At 44.5% G+C, this 23,895-nt stretch overlaps 1 protein-coding gene across 1 annotated transcript in view; it reads left to right on the forward strand.

The window, feature by feature from the left end:
- mpped1 (metallophosphoesterase domain containing 1) overlaps positions 1 to 23,895 on the forward strand; it is an 83,758-nt gene that overhangs the window by 19,241 nt on the left and 40,622 nt on the right. Inside the window, exon 4 of the mRNA XM_028571360.1 lies at positions 10,229 to 10,454. Within this exon, the coding sequence (XP_028427161.1) occupies positions 10,229 to 10,454 (226 nt within the window). The remainder of the gene's footprint in view (positions 1 to 10,228; positions 10,455 to 23,895) is intronic.

A 23,895-nucleotide genomic window follows, 5' to 3' on the forward strand; every position in this document is an offset into this window, starting at 1 on the left:
TGTTAGGAGGTGCTGCTGTACTCAGATAAAATGTGTGTTTTTGGATGCGCGGCTCAGTAGGTGGTGTTTGTGTACGCCGTCTTATAATTGCCGGCTGTCTTTGTTTTGCGTCTGCTTGTGTTGTGTGTGGTGTGTGTGTGATGAGACGCAGCAGCGTGTGGGCGGTGGGTTCAATGAAACGAAACGAGTCTTAAGTTTAAGCCGAGGTGAGAAGGCAGGAGCCTCGGCGCTTCTCTTCCTCTGTCGTCATCCGTCTCCACCTTGTTGCTTGTCTGTCCCTCGCTCACCTCGCTCTCCTTCATCTTTCTTTGCTCGCATCCGGTCTTCCCTCTCTCTGTCTCTGACTCACACATGCTGTATAGGAATTAGGACTGATCCGAGCCGAGTCTTTAGCTTGTCTGTCTTTGAAAATCGGGTGCCGTTGCTTTTGAAGCCTCCCTTTGAATTATTGCATTTCTGTTTATGCACGCACAGATAAAGGGCCGGCTAAAGCTGCGCTGTTTGGTTTTAATCTCACTAGGTTCTATATGTAAAGAAGACACACAGAAGCTGTGGGGTGTATACACACACACACACACACACACACACACACACACACACACACACACACACACACACACAAAAACGTAGACGGAGTTTGGTATTATAGAATTTGGGCCATCCATTCATTAACACAACAAAGTCCGACATGGCCACAAACAGGAACAGCCACGCTATCAGACAGGTTGTAAGCAAGCCAACCGTTTTCCAGATGACCTAAACCACCACACATGCATTTTAAATACATGAATAAATGAATGAATATATGAATACATTATTTTAAATGCATTCGGTCAAAGTTGAACCAAGAAGTTGGTCTGTAAACTGGGATGGATGATTACAGTTTTGGCAGTTTTGGTGGAAAAGTAACATCCATCACAGTTAGGTAATACTGTACTTAAAGCTATAGTGTATAGTTTCTGTTCTGCCTATAGCTACAGTTTGTACCACATTAGAGTACTGCTTACCTGCTGATGCATAAATAATATCGATCCAATAATATAATAACTGACAGGGTCCATTTTGAGTTCTGAGTTCTTTTCATTTTGATACTTTAAGTACACGTTGCTGCTAGTACTTGCATACTTGTATCATCTTTTGGACTTTTGAATGCAGGTAATGGAATATGTTTACAGTGTAGTATTACTAATTTTATTTTAAGTAAATAATCTGAATATTTCTTCCACCACCTTTAGCCTTTGTTTTCAGTTCCAGTTTGCTAACCTGAGGGTTGGTTTTTAACCTGTCTGAGCTGAAACTCAGAGAGCTTTAGTAGGCGTATTTTATTTTTTACTTTGGACAATGCCAAGCCAACTGTTTCCTCCTTCTTCCGTTCTTTTTGCTAAGCTAATAGCCTCCTGGCGCTGCTTTCTGTAGGTATTGATCTTCAACTCTCATCAAGAAAGCAAATAAGCAAATGTCCTAAGATGTTAACCTACTCCCTTAGGACCTTTGTTCTTACAAAATGAAAGGGTAAAGGGCCTCGAGTGATGCATCAATTAAAGGAAAAAAAAAGACAATTTGGTCTGCAAAACAACGTTTTAAAACCAGCTGAGAAACGTTCAATAACGTGACCTTACACACCACTGTGTTGATGAACTAAAGCTCCAGATGTGGACTGATGTGGTCATTTAAAAAAAAAAACGCAACACTTTGTAATGACTTTAATAAATGCGAAATAAGATCCAGGTTGTTATAAAGTGGACTTTTCCTTTCATTTTATTTTAGCAGGAGGTCTTGGCTGCTGCTTCTTGGTACACATGCATTCACTCATACTGACAAACATATACACACTGCTATTAATTTAATCATTTTTGGTTGGCAGGATATATTTGGCCCCTGTTTTCTGCAACTGCACACACACACAGACACACACACACACACACACACACACACACACACACACACACACACACACACACACACACACACACACACACACACACACACACACACACACACACACACACACACACACACACTTTGGTATTAAGTTATTTGGCAGGAAGTTTTTCGTTTTTGGTATCTATGCAGACACACACACTTAGGAATTAACTTTGTCTTGGCAGGCAGGACATTTCTGGCTTTTTTCCCCCCCTGCATGTACACAAACACGCACATAAGAGCACACACACACACACACACACACATGCCCACACAATGGGCAGTAATCCTCCTGTACATGCCAGAGCTTTGGGCAGAGCAGGGATTTTCCTCTTCAAAGAGCAGACCACCCATCGCAGCCTCGGAACAATGGTGGCCGAACTCATGAAGATTTCCTGTGGCGGGGGTGGGAGTCCACACACACACACACACACACACACACACACACACACACGCACGCACAAATAAACACCCACCTGTCAAAATACACAAACAATATGATTATGCAAAGACCCTCAGGATCATGTACATACCTGCAGGCGGCATGTGGCCCTTTTACACACATTTACACAGGCCGCCTTGTGGAGGCTGTGGGAGGATGGAGGTTTTAGTGGCGACAAGACAGCAAATCTGGGATGTGTCTGACTGGAGGCGGCAGGCACTTGACAAAAGAGCAAAGACACTGAGCGAGAAGGGATTGGAAAAGCACCAGAGAGAGAGAGAGAGGAATAAAGGGATGAAGGGGCAGAAGGAAAGACGTAGACCAGCTGTTTCCACTCCTTAACGCAGCCTCGCTTTTAGCCTGCGCTCGTCCTGCGTTTTCCTCCAACATTTGCACTCCTTCCTTGTTCACTTTCTCTCTTTTTGTCGTTTTCTTGACGTGGCGGAACCTTTGCGCCCGCCGCTGATTCCCTCACAGACAAATTGAAAGTATTTGTTGCTCAAAAGCAGCCTTTTGAATTCAAAGACAAAAGATGGCGGGGCGACAAAGAGGGGGGAATGTCTGCCCAAATGTTTAGATGCCCCCCCCCCCCCACCCTGCACTCACACACTTACACCCACATTCTTTTTTTTTCTCGGTCTTTTGTCACAGAACGCAACACATTCATTTTCATTTGATGCAGCAATTGTCTTTTTGTGATTGATTTTTTTTTCTTTGTGGACACACACAGTACGAGACCGTGTTGTTGAATTTCTTTGTTTTGTCTTTCTATTTTTTATTTTTTTGATATTGACAGCAGTGGAAACCGACTCACACACATAGGCTGCTTTTAGTCAGAGTTAACTATGTAGTGTTCAGCTAGTTGGTATTCACACCTTGTCATTTTGCAGCTTTTTTTTACAGGTGGAAATTTTCAAAAATTGTACCCATGAAATTGCAATTTAATTCTGCTAAGTAAGAGCGTGTGTGTGTGTGTGTGTGTGTGTGTGTGTGTGTGTGTGTGTGTGTTTTATATTTCTCCCTGCGATTTATTTCTCTCAGTTTACAGTTGGCTGTCAAACTTCATGGGTGAAAAACTGCTAATGTTGCAGAATTCCTGAGGAGACACAGATAGTGTTTATTTGTTGAAACAGTTTATGAGCACCGTGTTTCCTCGCTGTTTGGCTTCCACACACACACACAAACACACACACACACACACACGCACACGCGCGTACATAGACACAAAAAACCGTATATTCGTTCCGCTTACTTATTTTTGATGTTTGCATTTTAGTCATTTAGCTGATGATCTCACCCAAAGTAGCTTTCATTCTTCCTCAGCTTGTCTGTCTTTGCTCCTCACTGTGCTGGCCTTGGATGATTCCCTTTGAATCATTACATTTCTTTATGTTTATTCGCAGATGAAGGTAGACAAGGTAATACTGTTGGATGTGAATGTGCCACCCCTTTATCGACATTTTTCATACATGGGGTAGTTACAGTGCAGCCGGAAGTTCCCCCCGGGTGTCCCTCATTTTCGACCAGATAACTTCTGCTATCTTTGTGTTGCCGTTCTGAACTATGGGGACTATGGTTAACTGCTCCTCAGATCTCTGCAGGGGAAATCCAGACAGCTAGCTAGACTATCTGTCCAATCTGAGTTTTCTGTTGCACAACTAAAACTACTTTTGAACGTACACATGTTCCACCAAAACTAGTTCCTTCCAGAGGCTATTTTGCAGAGGCACCGTGGCTCCGTCCGGCGCTTAGCGCTGCCCAAGACATTTGGATTTGTTTAAACAGGGGGTCCGGGACCCCTAGGTTGTCCTGCAGAGTTACTGCAGGAGTGGGGGGTGGTGGGTGGGGAGGGGGGGGAGGGCACCAAATTATTGAGATTTTTGAGATTTTCGAACAGCAGCAAAAAATCAATAAGACAATAGTCAAATGTCAATGACCATTCTCTACCTGTGTGCAGTTTTTATCCACGCGCAGTAAGTTGAATAGATATCCAGAAGATAGCGGTCTCACACAGCAGTACAAAGCCCATACAATATTCACGACAGTCCACAGACTATAAGAGTTATAAAAATAAATAAATAATAATAATAATAATAATAAAAAAACAACAGGGAAATTTGCATGAAGCTGAGCCAGGAATTTTGAGAAATAACAGCCCAGACAAATCGTGTTTGGGCAGAGAATCAAAGCTCTGGTTCAATTCAATTTCATTTATAGTGTCAAATTAAAAGAGAAGTTATCTCCGTTTTAATTTGCAATTTACAGAGACCCAACAACTCCCCCCCCCACACACACACACACAGCAGTTGGTGTGACACTGGCGAGGATAAAACATCCTTTTAACAGGCAGAGAGCTCAGACAGAACCTGACTCTTGGCAGCCTGCCATCTGACGCTGCCGGTTGGGAGACAGAAAGAGAGCTACAGACAGATATACAGAAATATCCATCCATCCATCCATCCATCTTCGTCCGCTTATCCGGTGTCGGGTCGCGGGGGGAGCAGCTCCAGCAGGGGACCCCAAACTTCCCTTTCCCGAGCAACATTAACCAGCTCCGACTGGGGATCCTGAGCGTTCCCAGGCCAGGTTGGAGATATAATCCCTCCACCTAGTCCTGGGTCTTCCCGAGGCCTCCTCCCAGCTGGACGTGCCTGAACACCTCCCTAGGGAGGCGCCCAGGGGCATCCTTACCAGATGCCCGAACCACCTCAACTGGCTCCTTTCGACGCAGGAGCAGCGGCTCTACTCCGAGCTCCTCACGGATGAGTGAGCTTCTCACCCTATCTCTAAGGGAGACGCCAGCCACCCTCCTGAGGAAACCCATTTCAGCCGCTTGTACCCTGGATCTCGCTCTTTCGGTCATGACCCAGCCTTCATGACCATAGGTGAGGGTAGGAACAAAACTGACCAGATCGAGAGCTTTGCCTTCTGGCTAAGCTCTCTTTTAAATCCACAAATAGATTGAATGCAATACCGACCCGCTGCGCCCGATTCTCCGACCAATCTCCCGCCCCATTGTCCCCTCACTCGCGAACACAACCCCAAGATACTTGAACTCCTTCACTTGGGGTAAGGACTCATTCCCTACCTGGAGAAGGCATTCCATCGGTTTCCTGCTGAGAACCATGGCCTCAGATTTAGAGGTGCTGATCCTCATCCCAACCGCTTCACACTCGGTTGCGAACCGATCCAGTGAGTGCTGAAGGTCGCAGGCCGATGATGCCATCAGGACCATCATCTGCAAAGAGCAGCGATGAGATCCCCAGCCCACCAAACTGCAACCCCTCCCCACCCCGACTACGCCTCGATATCCTGTCCATAAATACTACAAACAGGATTGGTGACAAAGCGCAGCCCTGGCGGAGGCCAACCCTCACCTGAAAAGAGTCCGACTTACTACCGAGAACCCGGACACAGCTCTCGCTTTGGTTGTACAGAGATTGGATGGCCCTTCACCCCATACTCCCGCAGCACCTCCCACAGTATCTCCTGGGTCATTTCTCCAAATCCACAAAACACATGTAGACCGGTTGGGCATACTCCCAGGCTCCCTCCAGGATCCTTGCGAGTGAAGAAGAGCTGGTCCGTTGTTCCACGACCAGGACGGAATCCGCATTGTTCCTCCTCAACCCGAGGTTCGACTATTTCCTTTCCAGCACCTTGGAGTAGACTTTACCAGGAGGCTGAGAAGTGTGATACCCCTATAATTGGCACACACCCTCTGGTCCCCCTTTTTAAAAAGGGGAACCACCACCCCAGTCTGCCACTCCTTTGGCACCGTCCCCAGACTTCCACGCAATGTTGAAAAGGCGTGTCAACCAGGACAGCCCCTCCACACCCAGAGCCTTGAGCATTTCTGGACGGATCTCATCAATCCCCGGGCTTTGCCACTGTGTAGTTGTTTGACTACATCAGTGACTTCCGCCTGGGAAATCGTTCCCCCATTATCCTCCAGCTCTGCCTCTAACATAGAGGGGTATTAGTCGGATTCAGGAGTTCTGCAAAGTGCTCCTTCCACCGCCCTATTACCTCCTCAGTTGAGGTCAACAGTGTCCCATCCTTACTGTACACAGCTTGGATGGTTCCCCTTCCCCCCTCCTGAGGTGGCGAACAGTTTTCCAGAAGCACTTTGGTGCCGACCCGAAAGTCCTTCTCCATGTCTTCTCCAAACTTCTCCACACCCGCTGCTTTTGCCTCTTTCACGGCAGAGGCTGCAGCCCTTCGGCCCTTCGGGTACCCTGCAACTGCCTTCCTTCTTCAGTCGGACGGCTTCCCTGACCACCGTTGTCCACCACGGTGTTCGTGGGTTACCGCCCCTTGAGGCACCTAAGACCCTAAGACCACAGCTCCTCGCTGCAGCTTCAGCAATGGAAACTTTGAACATTGTCCACTCGGGTTCAATGCCCCCAGCCTCCACAGGGATGCACGAAAAGCTCCGCCCGGAGGTGTGAGTTGAAAGTCTGTTGGACAGGGGCCTCCTCCAGACGAATTTACCCGCACTACACGTTTGGGCTTACCAGGTCTGTCCAGAGTCTTCCCCACCCTCTGACCCAACTCACCACCAGATGGTGATCGGTTGACAGCTCTGCCCCTCTCTTCACCCGAAAAACATACGGCCTCAGATCAGATGAAACGATTATGAAATGATCATTGACCTTGGCCTAGGGTGCTCTGGTACCAGGTACACTTATGAGCATCCCTATGTTCGAACATGGTGTTCGTTATAGACAATCCATGACTAGCACAGAAGTCCAACAACAAACAACCACTCTGGTTTAGATCAGGGAGGCCGTTCCTCCCAATCACGCCTCCAGGTGTCTCCATCATTGCCCACGTGTGCGCTGAAGTCCCCCAGCAGAACAATGGAGTCCCCACTGGAGCCCCATGCAGGACTCCAGTCAAGGTCTCCAAGAAGGCCGAATACTCCGAACTCCTGTTTGGTGCATATGCACAAACAACAGTCAGAGTTTTCCCCCACAACCCAGGCGAGGGGAGGCGACCCTCCCCACTGGGGTAAACTCCAACACAGCGGCGCCTCAGCCGGGGACTTGTGAGTATCCCCACACCCGCCCGGCGCCTCACACCCTGGGCAACTCCGAGAAGAAAAGAGTCCAACCCCTATCCAGGAGTATGGTTCCAGAACCAAGACTGTGCGTAGAGGTAAGCCCCACCAGATCTAACCGGTAGCGCTCCACCTCCCGCACCAGTTCCGGCTCCTTCCCCAGAGAGGTGACGCCCACGCCCCCAGAGCCAGCGCCTGCTGCCCGGGTCTGGTCCGCCGAGGCCCCTGACCTTCACTGCCACCCATGTGGCATTTCCTCCCACAGGTGGTGGGCCCATGGGATGGAGAGGGAGTTGCCACGTAGCTTGTTCGGGCTGTGCCCGGCGGGCTCCGTGGCAAACCCGCCACCAGGCGCTTCGCCGAAGCCCACCGCCTGGGCCTGGCTCCAGACGGGGCCCCGGGCTTCCTCCGGGCAGGGTCACTCCATCTCTGCTTAGCTTTTTCATTGGGGTTTTTGAACCATTCTTTGTCTGGCCCCTCACCTGAGACCACTTTGCCTTGGGAGACCCTACCAGGAGCACAAAGCTCCAGACAACACAGCCCTCAGGTTCACAGAGACACACAAACCTCTCCACCACGATAAGGTGATGGTTCACGGAGAGGTATACAGAAATATGATTCATAATAATTATAGCAGTGGGCATGATGAACAGTGACAATTACAGTAACAATAAAGATAATAGAACTATGAATAGTAATATTAAGACAACATTTTTCTACATCTCGTCCCTGCAGCTGCTTCACAGTAAAAGCCTCCAGTAGTGCCGACAACTGGACGGCTTTCAGCTGCAGTTTGTGTTAGCCTGAAACGCAAATTTGCCTTTGAATAAAAGTTCATCCAAATGTACTGTATATTTGTACATTTTTATTCAAAGGGAAACATTGTTTTGTCTTTTTGAGTCATTTTGCCATTGCAGTTTCCGAGTTTCTCAGTGGATATCTTTTCTCAAAACATTTTGCATGGATAGATATCACATGTAGGACATTTCAATTACTGAAATGACCAGTCCGGTGTGTCAGGAGCTGCACAAAAAGCTGAACATTGTTAAACAGTTTTCCAAGTAGTTTGTGCAGTGCATTCCAAAGGTTTTGCAGCCAACAAAAGTTGCACTATGGTTCCAAAAGTGTAATGCAATACATTTCTCAATATTTGTGAGGAAAAAATTAGAGCAAGGTAAATACTGGGCCTTCAGGACCCACAGTGCAGAAACACATTGATGATCCGACGTTGGACATTCAGCGAACATGCAGGGATTTAATGCATTTTTGGTAAGAAGACAGACCCGTTGCCTTCAATCCTTTGCGTGAGATAGAAATACGGGTGCTCAGTTGTCCTGTGGGCTCAAATAGGGATTTAATCAAAGATCATGATAACATTTTTGTTTTTTTAATATCCATGGACTATCGAGCGAACGTTACTTCAAATGTCAAAATCTGACGAAAAGCAATCGGAAATATCTTTTGATTGTGCGGTGGTGTGTGTGTGTGTGTGTGTGCCTTTGTGGAGGTGCAGCCCTCATTTACGGGTCTATTTTGGTGTCTGCTTGACAACTAAACACAAGCCCTTCTGCCAAACAAATGGGAGCTGGGTTGGGGGGGAGAGGGGGCGTCCGCAGCCCAAACTGCAAAGATGGGCGCTCTTTGACAGCTGCTTTCATCTTGTTATTATTCCTCCTTCACACTCAAGGATTTTTGGGTTTCCTAAAGTATTTCTGTCGCTCTCTCCTTCCTGTCCCTCTCTCCCTATCCCCCCTCCCCCGTCTTTCTCTCTAACTGTCACCGGGCTGTGATTGGCTGTTATGACAGAGCCGTCGCCGGGCTGTCAGCCTCTTGTAAAGCTCAGTTTAATTACTCCTTTTCACTAACGTGACACGTTCATGCACAGATGCACGCAAATTCGCACACACGATGGAAAGTCACTTACAAACACACATGCTGACGCCAAAAAAATAAAGAAACGCCATGGTGATTGAACTCGCCGTCAGCCACTCTACCTGACAAAGCAGACCCCCAGATGTTTGTCAGCGTTGGTTCTCCGTTTCCTCGGCGGAGCTTTGAAAACATCATGTAGATTTGTGAAAGGCCGGCGCGCCGCTTTGTGTGATGGGCGCAGATCGATCGCGCGCCCTGCTGTGCCAGGCTCTGAATAGCCAATTAAAGCCATTGAGACAGAATAATGGGGGTGGGGGGTGGTATGAAGGAGTCAGTGTTTGATTAGTGGAGGATGATGAGAGAAAGGAGGAGAGACGCAGAAGCAATTGCCATAGTCGGTAAATGTTTAATATTCTGTGCCGTAAACTTCACAATGATCACTCTGCTTTCCCTCTTCATCATTCCTCCAGATAAAGATTCCCTGACGGATATGTTCAGCTATGCTTCCGTAAACAGAAGACAGCAGTGCACTGGGTTGAGACCTTGACTGATGGGAGGGAAGCTAAGACAGATGTACAGATTTGCTAGAAATGGAGGGGAAAACAAAGCGCAAAGCCATGTCGCATGCGAATGCCAAGTCGTCTGGGATGGGTTTCATATCGTCCTCTGATTTTCCCTGTCCTCCTTGTCTTTCCCCCACCACGTCTACCGCCACTCTTTCCTTTGTTTCCTTTTTCTTGTTGCGTTTGCACTTCATCCTCAAATGTTGCCTCCTCTCCACGTCCTCCTTGTCACTCCCCAATCACTCTTTCATTTTCCTTACTTCCCCTTGCCTTTTTCTCCCACTGTTCTCCTCCTTCCTTCCCCACATTTGTCCTTCCCTTTTCTCCTTTTCACCTTTTTACTTCCCCTCTCTCCTCCCGTGCCAGGTACCCTGCCCTACGACATCAAGATAGTAATTGCCGGAAACCACGAGCTGACCTTTGACCAGGAGTTTATGGCTGATCTGATCAAGCAGGACTTCTACTACTTCCCCTCTGCCTCCAAGTTGAAGCCAGAGAACTACGAGAATGTCCAGTCGCTGCTCACTAACTGCATCTACCTGCAGGACTCCGAGGTCACCGTAAGGGGCTTCAGGATCTACGGCGCCCCCTGGTGAGTAACCATTGCCACGGCAATGCACACAAGAGCGAACACCTACTGCAGGTACAGAAGAAAGTACTTCTTTTAAGTAACATTTATTCACCAGCTTCTATAAAAATAACACTCATATGATCAGTGTTACACAATATTTTGGCCTTACATTTCAAGGTTGCACTTTGGTGGCCCCAACTATAATGCAGCAATTTTTTTAGTTCAAGAACATCATCACAGAAGTATCTTGTAATTACAGAATCGTCAGATCTCAATTTCATTCCGATAGTGTCTTGTATGGGAGGAATGGTCAATGAAATATTTTGACCATTGTTGATGAATCCACATTTCTGAGACCTGAGCGCTTGCTTGCTGCTGCTAAGATGCAAGATAAGTAATTTGCTTTTCGTATTTTTTACATGTGTAACAAGCAACACTATAACAAAATATTTCTCTCTAAAGGTCAGCACGTACTGATTGTGTCTTGTAGCACTGCATCATTTGATGCTCATTTGGCACACACCAGAAATGCCATACAGACAGATAAGCTGGGAACACCTTCTTTGAATGTTATCAGCTGATTGAATGGCCATTATCAGTTGTTATCACTACCGTAGATGTGAGGCTGTATGGCCCAACTCTACCTCCTAGTTGTCTCAGTAGGCCGTTATCATCTAATAGTAGGCTGGTTCACCCATTCGTGTTAGACTGCGCAGCATTGTAAGATGACGTAGTATAAAGATCAACAATGGTAAAGAGTAGTTTAAAGAGCAAAAGTCCATGTAAGGAGGATGGTTTGGGTAGTGGATAGGTCAACACAGGACTTTCACCCAGAAGACCGATGTTTGTGTCATGCGTGAAACCAAAAGTCACCAACTTTTTAAAATGACATTGTAAGTTAACTTTTTACGTAATGTTCTGAACTAACGCCAAACCGCAATCTTTTCCTAAACCAAACTGTTTTGCTATCTTTATTATTCAATTATGTTTGTTTGAATTCCCAAGTATACCTGCGTTTTTCTGCTGTGTGTTGTCCTTTCCAGGCTATTAATATTGTCCCTGCTGTAGTGAGCTTGGTGCTTCCTTCTGGGGAGTGATGAGGTCAGAATCTAGATGCCAAGTATTAACAGTGTACATGTTCTACCTTCATATAATCCATAATTGACTTGCTGAACTAGCATCAAAATATAGGTAACACATGTCAAGTTTCAGTCAACTTTATTTATATATATCCCATTTTATACTGTACATAGTAAAATGCAACACAATGTGCTTTACATACAAATTACATAATAATCAGTGCAGAGTATACAAATGCTAAGATATGCAATATAACCTTTTTTATACAAGTACCAGAGTTTTAAAAGGAATTATAGTTGAAGGGGAGCCAATACAGAGATCTACGAACCGCTATAATGTGCTCATACTTTTAAGTAACGGTTAGAACACGTAAAGCCGCACTATGAATTAGCTGTAGTTGCTGCACAGCTGATTTTGAGAGGCCGGTGAATAGACCATTACAGTAGTTTAGTCTGTTGTTATTGTTGCATGGATTTTTTTCACAGGTTTGTTTATTAATTTCAAAATAGCAATACAAAAGCAGTTGAAAAACTCATTTCTACTTCTATTCATTTTAATGATTACACCCAGATTTCTGGCTTCACTTTTGCTCTCCAGAGACAGAGCTCTGAGTTGATCTGCAGTTTTCTGTCTCTAAACCCATCAAACCAAAGATGAGTATTTCTGTTTTGACTTTGTTCAATTGCAACAAGTTCTTTGACATCCAAAGATGAATATCATCAATATGTTAAGTCAGGGAATGTATGGAATTTAGGTCATTAGGTCATCATTTTGTGTTTATGTATAAGATGTTCGAGTGGGAGCATATACAGATTGAATAGTAGGTGTCCAAGAATTGAACCTTGGGGCACCCCACACATAGTACCTACTCTGTCCGAGGCAAAGTCTCCAATGGACGCAAAAAACTGCCGGTTCTACAGGTAGGTTTTGAACCAGTTTAAAACTGGGTCAAATAGGCCGACCCATTTTTCTAACCTCTTTAGTAGAATTTCATAACTTTGATTAGTGCTTTAGTGCGTTACTGAGCTGAGAGTAAACCGTTTTTCAAGAATTTTGCTGAGGAATGGTGAATTGGAGATGGGCCAATAGTTTGCAGTAACTGTTGCATCAAAGTAGTTCTTCTATTGAAGTATTTTAATGACAGCTGTTTTAAGTGCTGCAGGAAATATACCTGACTGAAGAGACAATTGACAATTTCTAATACCTCAGATGCTAAGCTGTTATTATAGAAATGTGGTAGGGAGAGCATCCAAACACATGTTCATCTTATTATTCACATTTACCACTTGTGTCCAGATATTGTGGAAGGGTTAACAATCTAACTAATGGTTTCGCCATGTCATAATCTAGTTTTGAGACCTTTATTGTGTTTATATTTTGCATATTCCTAAATTGATTTGTTTTTAGTCTAATAGTAAGGAGGAGGAATAGGGTCGATAGGGGCCTAGCAGCTTATTTTTTGTCCAAGGCCTCATAATTCAGCCATGATTTGGTGCCAAAGTTAAAATGTTGGTACTGTGATAATACTCTTCTACTGTGCTTATTTCAACTTTATCTCTGCATCTTTGAATCACTAAAATGCTTTTTTATTTAGCTTCCGCTTGCATTGCTTTCAATTTTTCTGCAACTCCTTGTGGACAGGCTGCTATGTGTGTGAGTAGTATGAGGGTGAGCATGTAAGTGGTTAGCTGGTGGTCCATGATCTTCTTTGTGTGTGTGTGTGTTGTGTGTGTGTGTGTGTGTGTGTGTGTGTGTGTGTGTGTGTGTGTGTGTGTGTGTGTGTGTGTGTGTGTGTGTGTGTGTGTGTGTGTGTGTGTGTGTGTGTGTGTGTGTGTGTGTGTGTGTGTGTGGGTGTGTGTGTGTGTTTAGTGACAGGTTCCCGAGGGCAATGTCTACGGTGTGTGTGTGTGTGTGTGTGTGTGTGTGTGTGTGTGTGTGTGTGTGTGTGTGTGTGTGTGCCCCCAGTGCAGGATAATTGGTTTGCTGTGATAGCAGCTTCCCCTGAGTTTATTGCTCAAGCCACTGCAGAGAGCTGCCTGAGGTGGACTGACAGGAAGAAGGGAAAGGGGAAAGAAGAAGAGAGTAAAAAAAAGTGGGGCAAAGAAGAGATGTAGGAAAGAATGAAGAGGTGGTGATTGATATGGAGGAAAAACACAGACAGACAGAGGGAGGGAGATTTAGGAAGAAAATATTTTATTCAGATTCACCGGCTGGCCCTGGCTGGTGTAATGGGCACATGAGGTGACGAACGAAAGTGTGTGTGTGTGTGTGTGTGTGTGTGTGTGTGTGTGTGTGTGTGTGTGTGTGTGTGTGTGTGTGTGTGTGTGTGTGTGTGTGTGTGTGTGTCTGTGTCTGTGTCTGTGTGTGTGTTTGTGTAAGAATATATCTGTCTGAATGTGTGAATGTGTGCTGTGGGCTTGTGAGTGTATGCACCAGTGAGTGCTCTCACTTGCCTTGGACTGGATGATGCTGTGTGTGTGTGTGTGTGTGTGTGTGTGTGTGTGTGTGTGTGTGTCCTGCAGCACAGAGGGGCTCCAGCTGGCTCCGTGTGTCCCCCCCTCTGCACTGTCTGCTCCCCTCTTCCCTCCTACCTTACCTCCTCCTTCTATCCTTCTCTGCTTCCTTCCATTCTTCCTTCTTTCCTTACCCTCTCTGTCTATGCTTCTCTCCTTCCTGCATCCTTCAATTATCCCTTCTTCTATCCTTTGCTCTTTCTTCTTCTTTCCCTCCATCTGCTATATACTTCCTCGTGCCTTTCCTTCCTCCATCAGTTTAGTCATCTGTTCCCCTGGAGTCCCTCCTTCCCACTCTTTCTTCATCTGTGCACTCTTTTCCACTCCTGCCCCTCACCTCCCCAATCATTTGATGGGCTCTGCATGTAGATGGATGACACACACACACACAGCAGCTACCTCCTCCACATGCTCCACTCTCTGGCAGGAGTAGCGGGGCAGTGCTTGTTACAGTCCTTCCGTCACCATGGCGATGCCAAGCTGACGCTGCTTTACAGTGTTGATTACACTACCACCCCCCCCCCCCCCCCCCTACCCCCCTCACCACAACCACTATCACCATCCCCTCCACCACCCGCTCCTTAACAGGAAACATATTCAATACAGACTGTATACAACCGTATATGTACCTCAAATTTTGAACTGCGTAGACTCTACCATTTCATTGTTCACTTTAAAGTAAGCTATTATTAAACGAAGAAATAATGAATCACAGCACCCTAACCCAAGTAAACAGATGGAAACAAAAAGAATACGAAAAGTATAGTGTAATATGGGGTGAAATTCACAGTTGTATTTCATATATGATAAAAAGCAGTTTTCCTTTTCTGCGAATATGATTATTTTCTTGGATATCATCAGAGTTCGAAAGCATTTTTATCAAATCCAACTTAAGTATCAAATCTTTTAAATCCCCTATTGAATATTTTTAGGTTTAGCTTTTTTAATTTTAATTAACCTTTATTCAACCAGGAGTAAAGACTCATTGAGATTAAAAATCTTATTTTCAAGAGTATCCCGACCAAGTCAGGCAGCAGCACAGATATCACAGTTGCAGACATAGTAAAAAAACAAAACAATTTAAAATGAAAACAAAGAACAAATGAAAGAATTAAGCAAGTTATTGAGAGTCACTTTCAAGGAGCTCCAAGCAATGTCGGGTGACGTCACTTCTAGTTGACGTTTGAAGTATTGTCAAACAAAACGAGACTAGCTCGCCCCTCCCTCCTCCTCATCCCATCCCCTCCCTTCCGTGCTTCCACACACTTTTTTTACAGTGTGTTCAGGGGACAGGCAGCTAGCGGATAGTGAGGAGATGTTTTTTTACAGTGTGTTCAGGGGACAGGCAGCTAGCAGATAGTGACGAGATGTTTTTTTACAGTGTGTTCAGGGGACAGGCAGCTAGCAGATAGTTAGGAGATGTTTTTTTACAGTGTGTTCAGGGGACAGGCAGCTAGCAGATAGTGAGGAGATGTTTTTTACAGTGTGTTCAGGGGACAGGCAGATAGCAGATAGTGAGGAGATGTTGTTGTATGTGACAAAAAATGTTGTGGCCTAAAAAACGCGTGACATCGCTTAGAGCACCTTAAAATGTGTACATCATGTTTTAATACTAAACATATATGTGAAAGGGACAGTCAATCCTTAAGCTTAACTGTATGGCTATCATAGTGGCTACTTTACCTACAGTAAGCTTATAAGCTCACAATAGGAAAATATATATATATATATATTTGCTGGATTCATTTCATTGCATATTTTCAGACATATTTTAAATTTTGAATAAAGATGACATCATTTAAGCGGCCTGTACTAACTCCGAGGACCCCCCTAGGGATCACGGAGTCCCTGTTGAATATGTCTGGATCTGTCTATTGTCTCTTTTCCCATTTCCTGTTTTCTGATTGGCTCGGTGTTCCTTCATTTCTGCCTGTCACCTCATCACATTCTCCAGCCTTGTTGTCTGCCCCTGTCTTCATCACTTCCTGTCTCTTTTTGCTCCACCATCAACATATCCATCTGCATCCACAGGCCGTTTAGTCGTTCCCTCTGCCGTCCCTCACAGCCTCGGCAGCACGGTGGCTCAGTGGTTAGCACTTCCACCTCACAGCAAGAAGGTTCTGGGTTCGAACTGGAGCGTTTACAGAAATGTCGATTAATGTGCATTGTCCTAATATATCCAGTCCATCCCACACCTGGATCGCTCACACAAACAGTTTACACTTTACTTGAAGGTATCTACATAAGAGTGACATAACGCTGACATAACGCAGTGTCATTCAGTTTTTGTCATGACAAGTTAGGGTTAGGGTAAGAGTTCATGTGTCATGACACTGTCATGAACACAGGACAGTGTCATGTCACTCTTATGTAGATACCTTCAAGTAAAGTGTTACCCACCAACATATCCAGTACTTAACACATATCCCTATCCTAACCCCACACCCAACCCAGCCTAAATTAGATCGTGCTTGCTCCATTCTCCTCAAACTCTCCAAATTTGTCACTGCATGCATCGGCGGAGCGAGGGGATGGCGTGGAGAGCTCTGCTCCACTTCTCCCTCCTGACGCTAATGCGAGTTTGCAAGTCATCTGTCACGGACGTAGCGCACAGCCACCCTCTGTCGGAGCGCTAAAGGTACGGGGATGGGAAACTCCCGTGCGTGTCTCAGTCTGAGGGGGAAAGTGAATAGGATTGTAGGATGGGTATAAACCTTAGTGATCCCACATGCACAGAACTCACAGCCCCCTGTCACTGAATAAAAACCTGCAACACACACATACAAGAAAAGAGGAAAGCATGTGCATGAGGTGTTTTACACGAAGTCATACAGATTGACAGATTGGACCGTTTTGATGATGTCATCCTGCATCATAAGGGAACCAAATTTCCTGACTCACAGCAGCTCATGCCGCACTATAATGCTTCTTATGGTGATATTTATGTCCGGTGAAGGGATAGACCGACTATCGGCCCTGGCCGATTATCAGGATGTTTTTTTGGCAGTTTGCAGAGCATCTGTATCTGCGTTTTATTTGCCTGATACAGTTAATTAATTCAAAAGTGCTTTACTTTGGCTCGGCTCCAGCTCTGTGTCTGTCCCTCTGCTTCGGTTTCTCTCACCACTGAGTCTGACTTCATGTCCCGCCCCCTCAACACTATCTGACTATCTTCTACTGTGTATGTTGAAGGTTTCTCATTTATTAAAGCATCTAAACAAAGTTTTGGTGTTGGAGTTTGTAACATTACGTCATCTGTTTCATTAATTACTAATAATCGATATCGGCCTTGAAAAACCAGTATGGGTCGATCCCTACTCTGGTGTCACAAAGAGCTTCCAGAAATAACTGATTATGAGCAGTATTATTACACTGACAAAAAGAGGCATCTTGTACAGCAAAACGACATGGGGGTATTACTTTCAGAGCACTACAGTATATGTCACAAACCTTTTAAAGAGCTCAACACACCACCGTTTGAACCACAACACAGGCTGCTTGGAGGTAGGATTAGGTATTGAGAACCAATTCCTACTTGGAATCCTTTCAAAATTTAGGATTCCAGTAGAATCCTTTCTCTCTTATTTGTGAAAATACCTCATATAACTCCACCCCTCAAAGAATCGGAATCGAGAATTGATAAGAACCGGAATCAAAAGGAAGAATCTCAGTTGGAATCAGAATTGTTAAAATCCAAACGATCCCCAACCCTACTTGGAGGGCCCACTTTTCAAACGGTCCCAATCCAATTGTTTGGTCCGCACCAGAGTTCTGATTGACAGCTTTCACACCAACCCAAAATAACTGCACTGAAAGGTTAAAGGTCCTATGACATGGTGCTTTTTGGATGCTTTTATATGGACCTTAGTGGTCCCCTAATACCAGGGCTGGACTCGGACAAAAAATCGGCTCTGGCATTTTTGGCCCAGGCGGCCCACACCCACCGTGATTGGTCAGACACATTCCCTGCAGACAGTCCTCTATAAATATGTGTGCATTCTATGATATGAGTTGCCTAGTGTTGAGCGTTCATGTGATCGTTTTGGATCCTTCAAGAGGGGTCTCAAGACTTATCTGTTGATCTTACACTCAAATAATTCATTCATTCTTAGAGTTATGATTTGTATATTTATGGTATTTTTTATTATTGATATTTGATATTGTATTGCCATTATTACTATTTTGCATAATATCGGCAACTTTAAAAACATATAACATAATTTTAACTATTGAGATTCATATTTTGTCGCTTTAGACACAAGTGTCTGCTAAATACTATATATAACAATAACTATAACCCTTCCCAAAAGCTACAATAAAGCTGAGAGTAGTATATGCCCTGGAAAAGGCCAACACAACCAACACAAGAGAAGCTAATTAAGCCATTCAAGGAACACTGATGCTTGTATCAACACCGATTTTATAGATCACACAGACTTTTCAGCTACCCAACAGGCTAACCGCTAGCATTTTCAATGACAGCCACTATCTTTAATGTTACAGCCAAACCGCTTGTTATCGTTATGACGTGTGAGACACACACACACACGCGCGCACGCACACACACACACACACACACACACACACACACACACACACACACACACACACAGTCTCCCTCCCTTCCTGAGAGTCCCTGTTAATGTGCCTACTCCTTACCACATTGTCATCTACTCTCTCTTCCATCTTTTCCTCCCTCTCTCCCATTGCCCTCTCATGGTCACTCTCCTCCTCCTCGTCTTCATCCCTGTTTTTCTGCTTCTCTGTATAGCCAGCCACCTCTCCTCCTCCTCGGCTTCAGGTAATGCTGATGTTGAAGCAGCTACTACATCCCCAAACGTCTCCGAAATTTTGGCACACTTTGAGGAATCCGCCTGTAGATTCTTAATCTTTTTCTCCTGTCATTTCTCTGCAACTCCCTTGCACGTTGGTGGTCGTTTTTCCATTTTAACGTGGATGCTAATCTTCCAGCATAAATAACTATTACAGCTCGTGTCTCAGGGCAGGGAGGCGTGGCCATAGTGGGATTCGTAAATTTGCGGCCCGGAATGGGGAAGGGGATTCCTGGTTTTGATTGGGTCAGGCCAGTGCCAGTAAAGAAAATTAACCAATGGGCCGCTGTGAGTTCTTTATGGGCCGGCTCGGCCAAAAAATAAAAAAGGCCTATTTATATCGGCAAATCGGCCCAAAAGTGCGTCGGCCCACCGGGAAACACTCACACACACACACACACACCATTCGTACCATCACGTCTTTCCTACCAGCAAATTCTAACTATAACACAAAAGCATAAGAACACAACTTGCCCACTCTTACACTAAGTGGTTAATAAATATTCTAAAATGATAAAGCGCTGAGTAACTGTGCAAACCGCATCATTAAAAAAGTTTAAGAAGTTTAGCTTCATCGGGAAAGAAGCTATTCCTGAATCTACTAGTCCTTGTTTTTAGACTGTAGCGTCTCCCTGAGGGCAAGAGCTCAAACAGTGGGTGACCAGGGTGAGAACAGTCTTTTGTAATCTTGGTGGCTTTTGAGAGCATTCTTAAGTTGGCAATTTCCTCTAATGAGGGAAGAGGACAACCAACAATCTTCTGTGCCGTGTTGATAACTCTCTGTATTCGTTTTTTGTCTGCTACAGAGCATCCAGCATACCACACAGTCACACAGTTCATCAGGATGCTCTCTATGGAGCGGTAGAAGAGTACCAGTAGCTTCTCAGACAGGAAGTCTGAGGAAATACAGGCGCTGTTGTGCCTTCTTTACTACTGCCGTGGTATTATCCGTCCATGTCAGTTGGTCCGAGATGAGGGTTCCCAGGAATTTAAAGCTGTGAACCCTCTCTACAGAGTACCCGTTGATGAAAAGAGGGAGGTGGTCGGCATGGCACTTCCTGAAGTCTATGATTAGTTCTTTGGTTTTCCCGGTGTTGAGAGACAAGTTATTTTCTTTGCACCATGTGACCAATCTGTGGACCTCTGCTCTATAAGCCGACTCATCTCCACCTGAAATGAGTCCGACAAGTGTGGTGTCATCGGCGAACTTTATGATGGTGTTACTGGGGTGAGATGGGTTACAGTCATGTGTGTACAACGAGTACAACAGAGGACTCAACACACAGCCTTGAGGGGAGCCGGTGCTGAGAGTGAGGGTAGAAGATTTGTGGCAGCCGAGCTTCACACTTTGGGGCCGGTTGGTTAAAAAATCCAAAATCCAGTAGCAGATATGAGAGGAAAGGCCATGGTTAAACAGCTTTTTGATGAGGATGTCTGGGATGATTGTATTAAATGCCGAGCTATAATCTACAAAGAGCATCCTCACATATGTTCCACTGTGTTCTAGGTGGTTTAGGGCTGTATGAAGGGCTATCATGATTGCATCGTCAGTCGACCTATTCACTCTATAGGCAAACTGGTGTGGATCTAGAGTCGATGGGAGACTAGTTTTGATGTGGTTTGATACTAGCCTCTCAAAGCATTTCATAACTATCGGTGTGAGTGCCACTGGTCTATAGTCATTCAGACTGCGGGAGGAGGGCTTTTTTGGGATCGGAATGATGATGGATGTCTTCAGGCAGGATGGAATGGCGGCTTGGGCGAGGGACAGATTGAAGATGTTGGTGAACACAGCAGTAAGCTGATCAGCACATTCTTTAAGCACTTTTCCAGATACACCGTCTGGTCCGGCAGCCTTCCTTGGGTTCACTGAGCTGAGCACCCGCCTCACATCACACTCCTGCACTGCGAGTGGGTAGGTGCTACAAGCAGGTGGAGACAGAACACCTGATGTTGGGTTTTTGACCTCGAAGCGAGCAAAGAAACAGTTTAGTTCCTCTGCTAGCGAGGCATTTGTGTTGGAAAGCGTGGAGTTGCTGCCCTTGTAAATGAGAAAAACAATCTTTGACATTGGTCCAGTATTAAGCGAGATCGATGCAGTCGGCAGCGGAGAAACAAGCTCCAATGTAAGTTAATAGGACAACTGTCCAGCTTGTATTTGCCTTCACAAAAGTGCTCGTTTTGTTGCTGACAGACTCAGATTAATATTCTTAGGGCCCTATTTTAACAATCTGAAACGCAAATATGAAACGCAAAACGCAAGTAGCTTTGTGGGCGGATCTCCGCGCTGTTGCTATGATACCAGCGGGATGAATGAGTCTTGCGCCCGACGCAAATCTAAAATGGGTTGGTCTGAAGTAGCTAGGTGTGGTTTGGGCGTAACGTGCAATAAACCAATCAGAGCGTCATCTCACATTCCCTTTAAGAGCAGGCGCGCTTGTTCCATGGCGGATTGCTATTATGACGGCGGATTTGTCTGGCGCACGCCAGCGGGAGCTGTCCGAGATGCGGCAAAGTAATAAATGCCCGTCTCAGGCGGATCTCCTCAAGTCTGGAGAAGATTGCTGCAGCCATGGAGCGTGGGCCTCCAAACGCACCACCTGCTCCTGTTATGCCCCTTCCTCCTCCCCCCACTCCATCTGCGTCCACCCGCTCCATCAGGAGCACATCACACATTACTCCCGGACCAGATCCCGCCCTTGGTTCAACATCACGTCTCCTTAAGTTCTCTAATATTTCCTCATTTATGTCATCAACACATCCATGATTCATGGAAATGTGTAATATATTTTTTTTTGAGTATTTTGAGTAATGTAGACACACTGCAACTGTTACGGAAATCACAGTGCGTTGTAAGATTTCTGACTTTGCTAACCTTTCTTTCTTTTTTTTCTTTTTTACTACGGCACACCGGAAAGTCTGAGCCAAACTCAGTAGTGATGTAGTGGAATAAATAAAAGCTCCATTGTGTACACCTAATTAAAAAAATTATGTGGATTTTTTTGGGGTGTGCAAAAGCTTTTATTTAGTTGCAGAACAAATACTGTCCAGCAAGGATGAACAATGTTCTGTAGCTATATTTAGGCGACCATTTGTCAAAAGAAAAAGTCTCGCGTTGACTTTCTCGGTGAGCCTTTACTGCAAGACTTATTTTCCTCAGGCTAAGAATAAATAATGATGCCAGTGGGGTAAGAGATTTCTAGCTGTTTCCAGTGTATTATCCATTATTTCAGTCTTTTTTTCTTTTCTTTTTTACATTTTAAGTCAAGTTTTCTGCTGCAGATTTCTTCACTTGTAAAATTATAGGACATCACAGATTGCTGTACATGACAAGTTCAGATGGAGACACTCCAGAATTTTTGTTCCATTTTATTAGCATAGAATTATAAGGTATTATCTGTCTTTCATTTATTAATTAAAAATTGAGCGCCATCTTTCTATCCCTGGACGGAATAGTGCTTTTAAAAAAAAAACTAGTTTTGAAATGAGATATTCGCACAGAAAAGTACATAATAGTTTCACCAGCTGGTATCATAGATCTTGGATGCTCGAGATCTCAGAACTGCTCTTTACTCATAATTTAGCAGCTAAGATTCTCGGCAGCTGAAACCAATCTGGCAGCCTCGGCAGATTACATCTGAGTCATTATTAATAATGAGCTGCATGGCCGGGACACGCAGCTCTGCACGTTCATGGATCTGCTCCTCTGCGAGCACAAACACAGCCATGAGTACGAGCGTCTCGCTCTGGGCAATTTTTTCATCAGCAGCCAATTAAGAACAAACTTATGTCTAATAGGAAAAAGAGAGGAAACATCTTCTTCTCTTATTACAGTGATACATTCTTCTGAATCTCCTTCATATATTACATTGGAAGTGAGGCATTGTCTTCCTTAACCCTCAAGTTGTCCTCGGGTCAAATTTGACCCATTTTCGAAGTTTTTGAATATCAGAAATATGGGATGCCAAAATAAGCGCAGAAAAAACAGACAAAGCGTTGGGAAAGCATAGGAAAAGTGCAAAAAAAAACATTTTAAAGTGACAAAAACAACAATAAAAACGTGTTTTATTTCATGGTCGATGTAAGACAACACAAAGGTTAAACTAGAAAAGCTAAGTCTTCACACTTGACATTAACATAAATGTTCAAAAGTGCATTCATAGCCAGATGTATGGCAGAAAAATAAATGTGCATTTTTATTCTACTGGCCCCCTGCTGTACATGGCAGTTTCACTAATTCCCAAGACACTCTATAATTAATTGGTCTACCAACAGAAATTATTTTGCGATTTACGATTAACTATTTTCTGACAATCCATTTTCTAGAAAATAGTTGTATGTATTGATAATGAAAACAATTATTGGTTTCAGCCTGACAGTACACAATGACATAATAATAGTAATAACTCAAGCAATTTGATTAAACACAACTTTTAAAACTATGAGCACGATTTAAACTACAAAAAATGAAGGTCGTAAAAACTAGATTTTGACACAAAATCTCTCTACAGGCCAGAAGACAGGAGGTGGAGGACCCGTCCTGCTTGATATTATATTTGTAATGTAAATGTGCAAATTTCAAACAAATTATCAAATTATGTAGAGCCTGATATGGAGTGAACCTGGGTCTGACTGAAAACCTTATGGTTCAGACTGAAAACAGGTACCAGGTACTAGGGCAATGTCAATTTTATTTGTATAGTACCTTTCATTACACGTAAAATCCAAAGTGATTTAAAAGCATACACATTAAAAACAAAGCATGAATAGACACACACACACACACACACACACACACACACATTGTAATTAAACAAATGCCTGAGAAAATAAAAAGGTTTGAGTTTGCTTTTGAATGTGGACACACTTGTGACCTGAGGTCATCAGGCAGCTTGTTCCAGAGAGTAGGACCACAGTAACTGAAGGCCCCCCAGAGATCTTCAACAGGGAGTCTGGGGGGGAGGGGGTGGGGTCCTCAGAGTTCCTGCATTGGGGGGCACCAAATTATTGTCAATATTTGGAAAGTTTTTTTCAAAA

The sequence above is a fragment of the Perca flavescens genome, chromosome 23 (genome assembly GCF_004354835.1).
Source record: "Perca flavescens isolate YP-PL-M2 chromosome 23, PFLA_1.0, whole genome shotgun sequence".
Taxonomy (NCBI): Eukaryota; Metazoa; Chordata; class Actinopteri; order Perciformes; family Percidae; genus Perca; species Perca flavescens.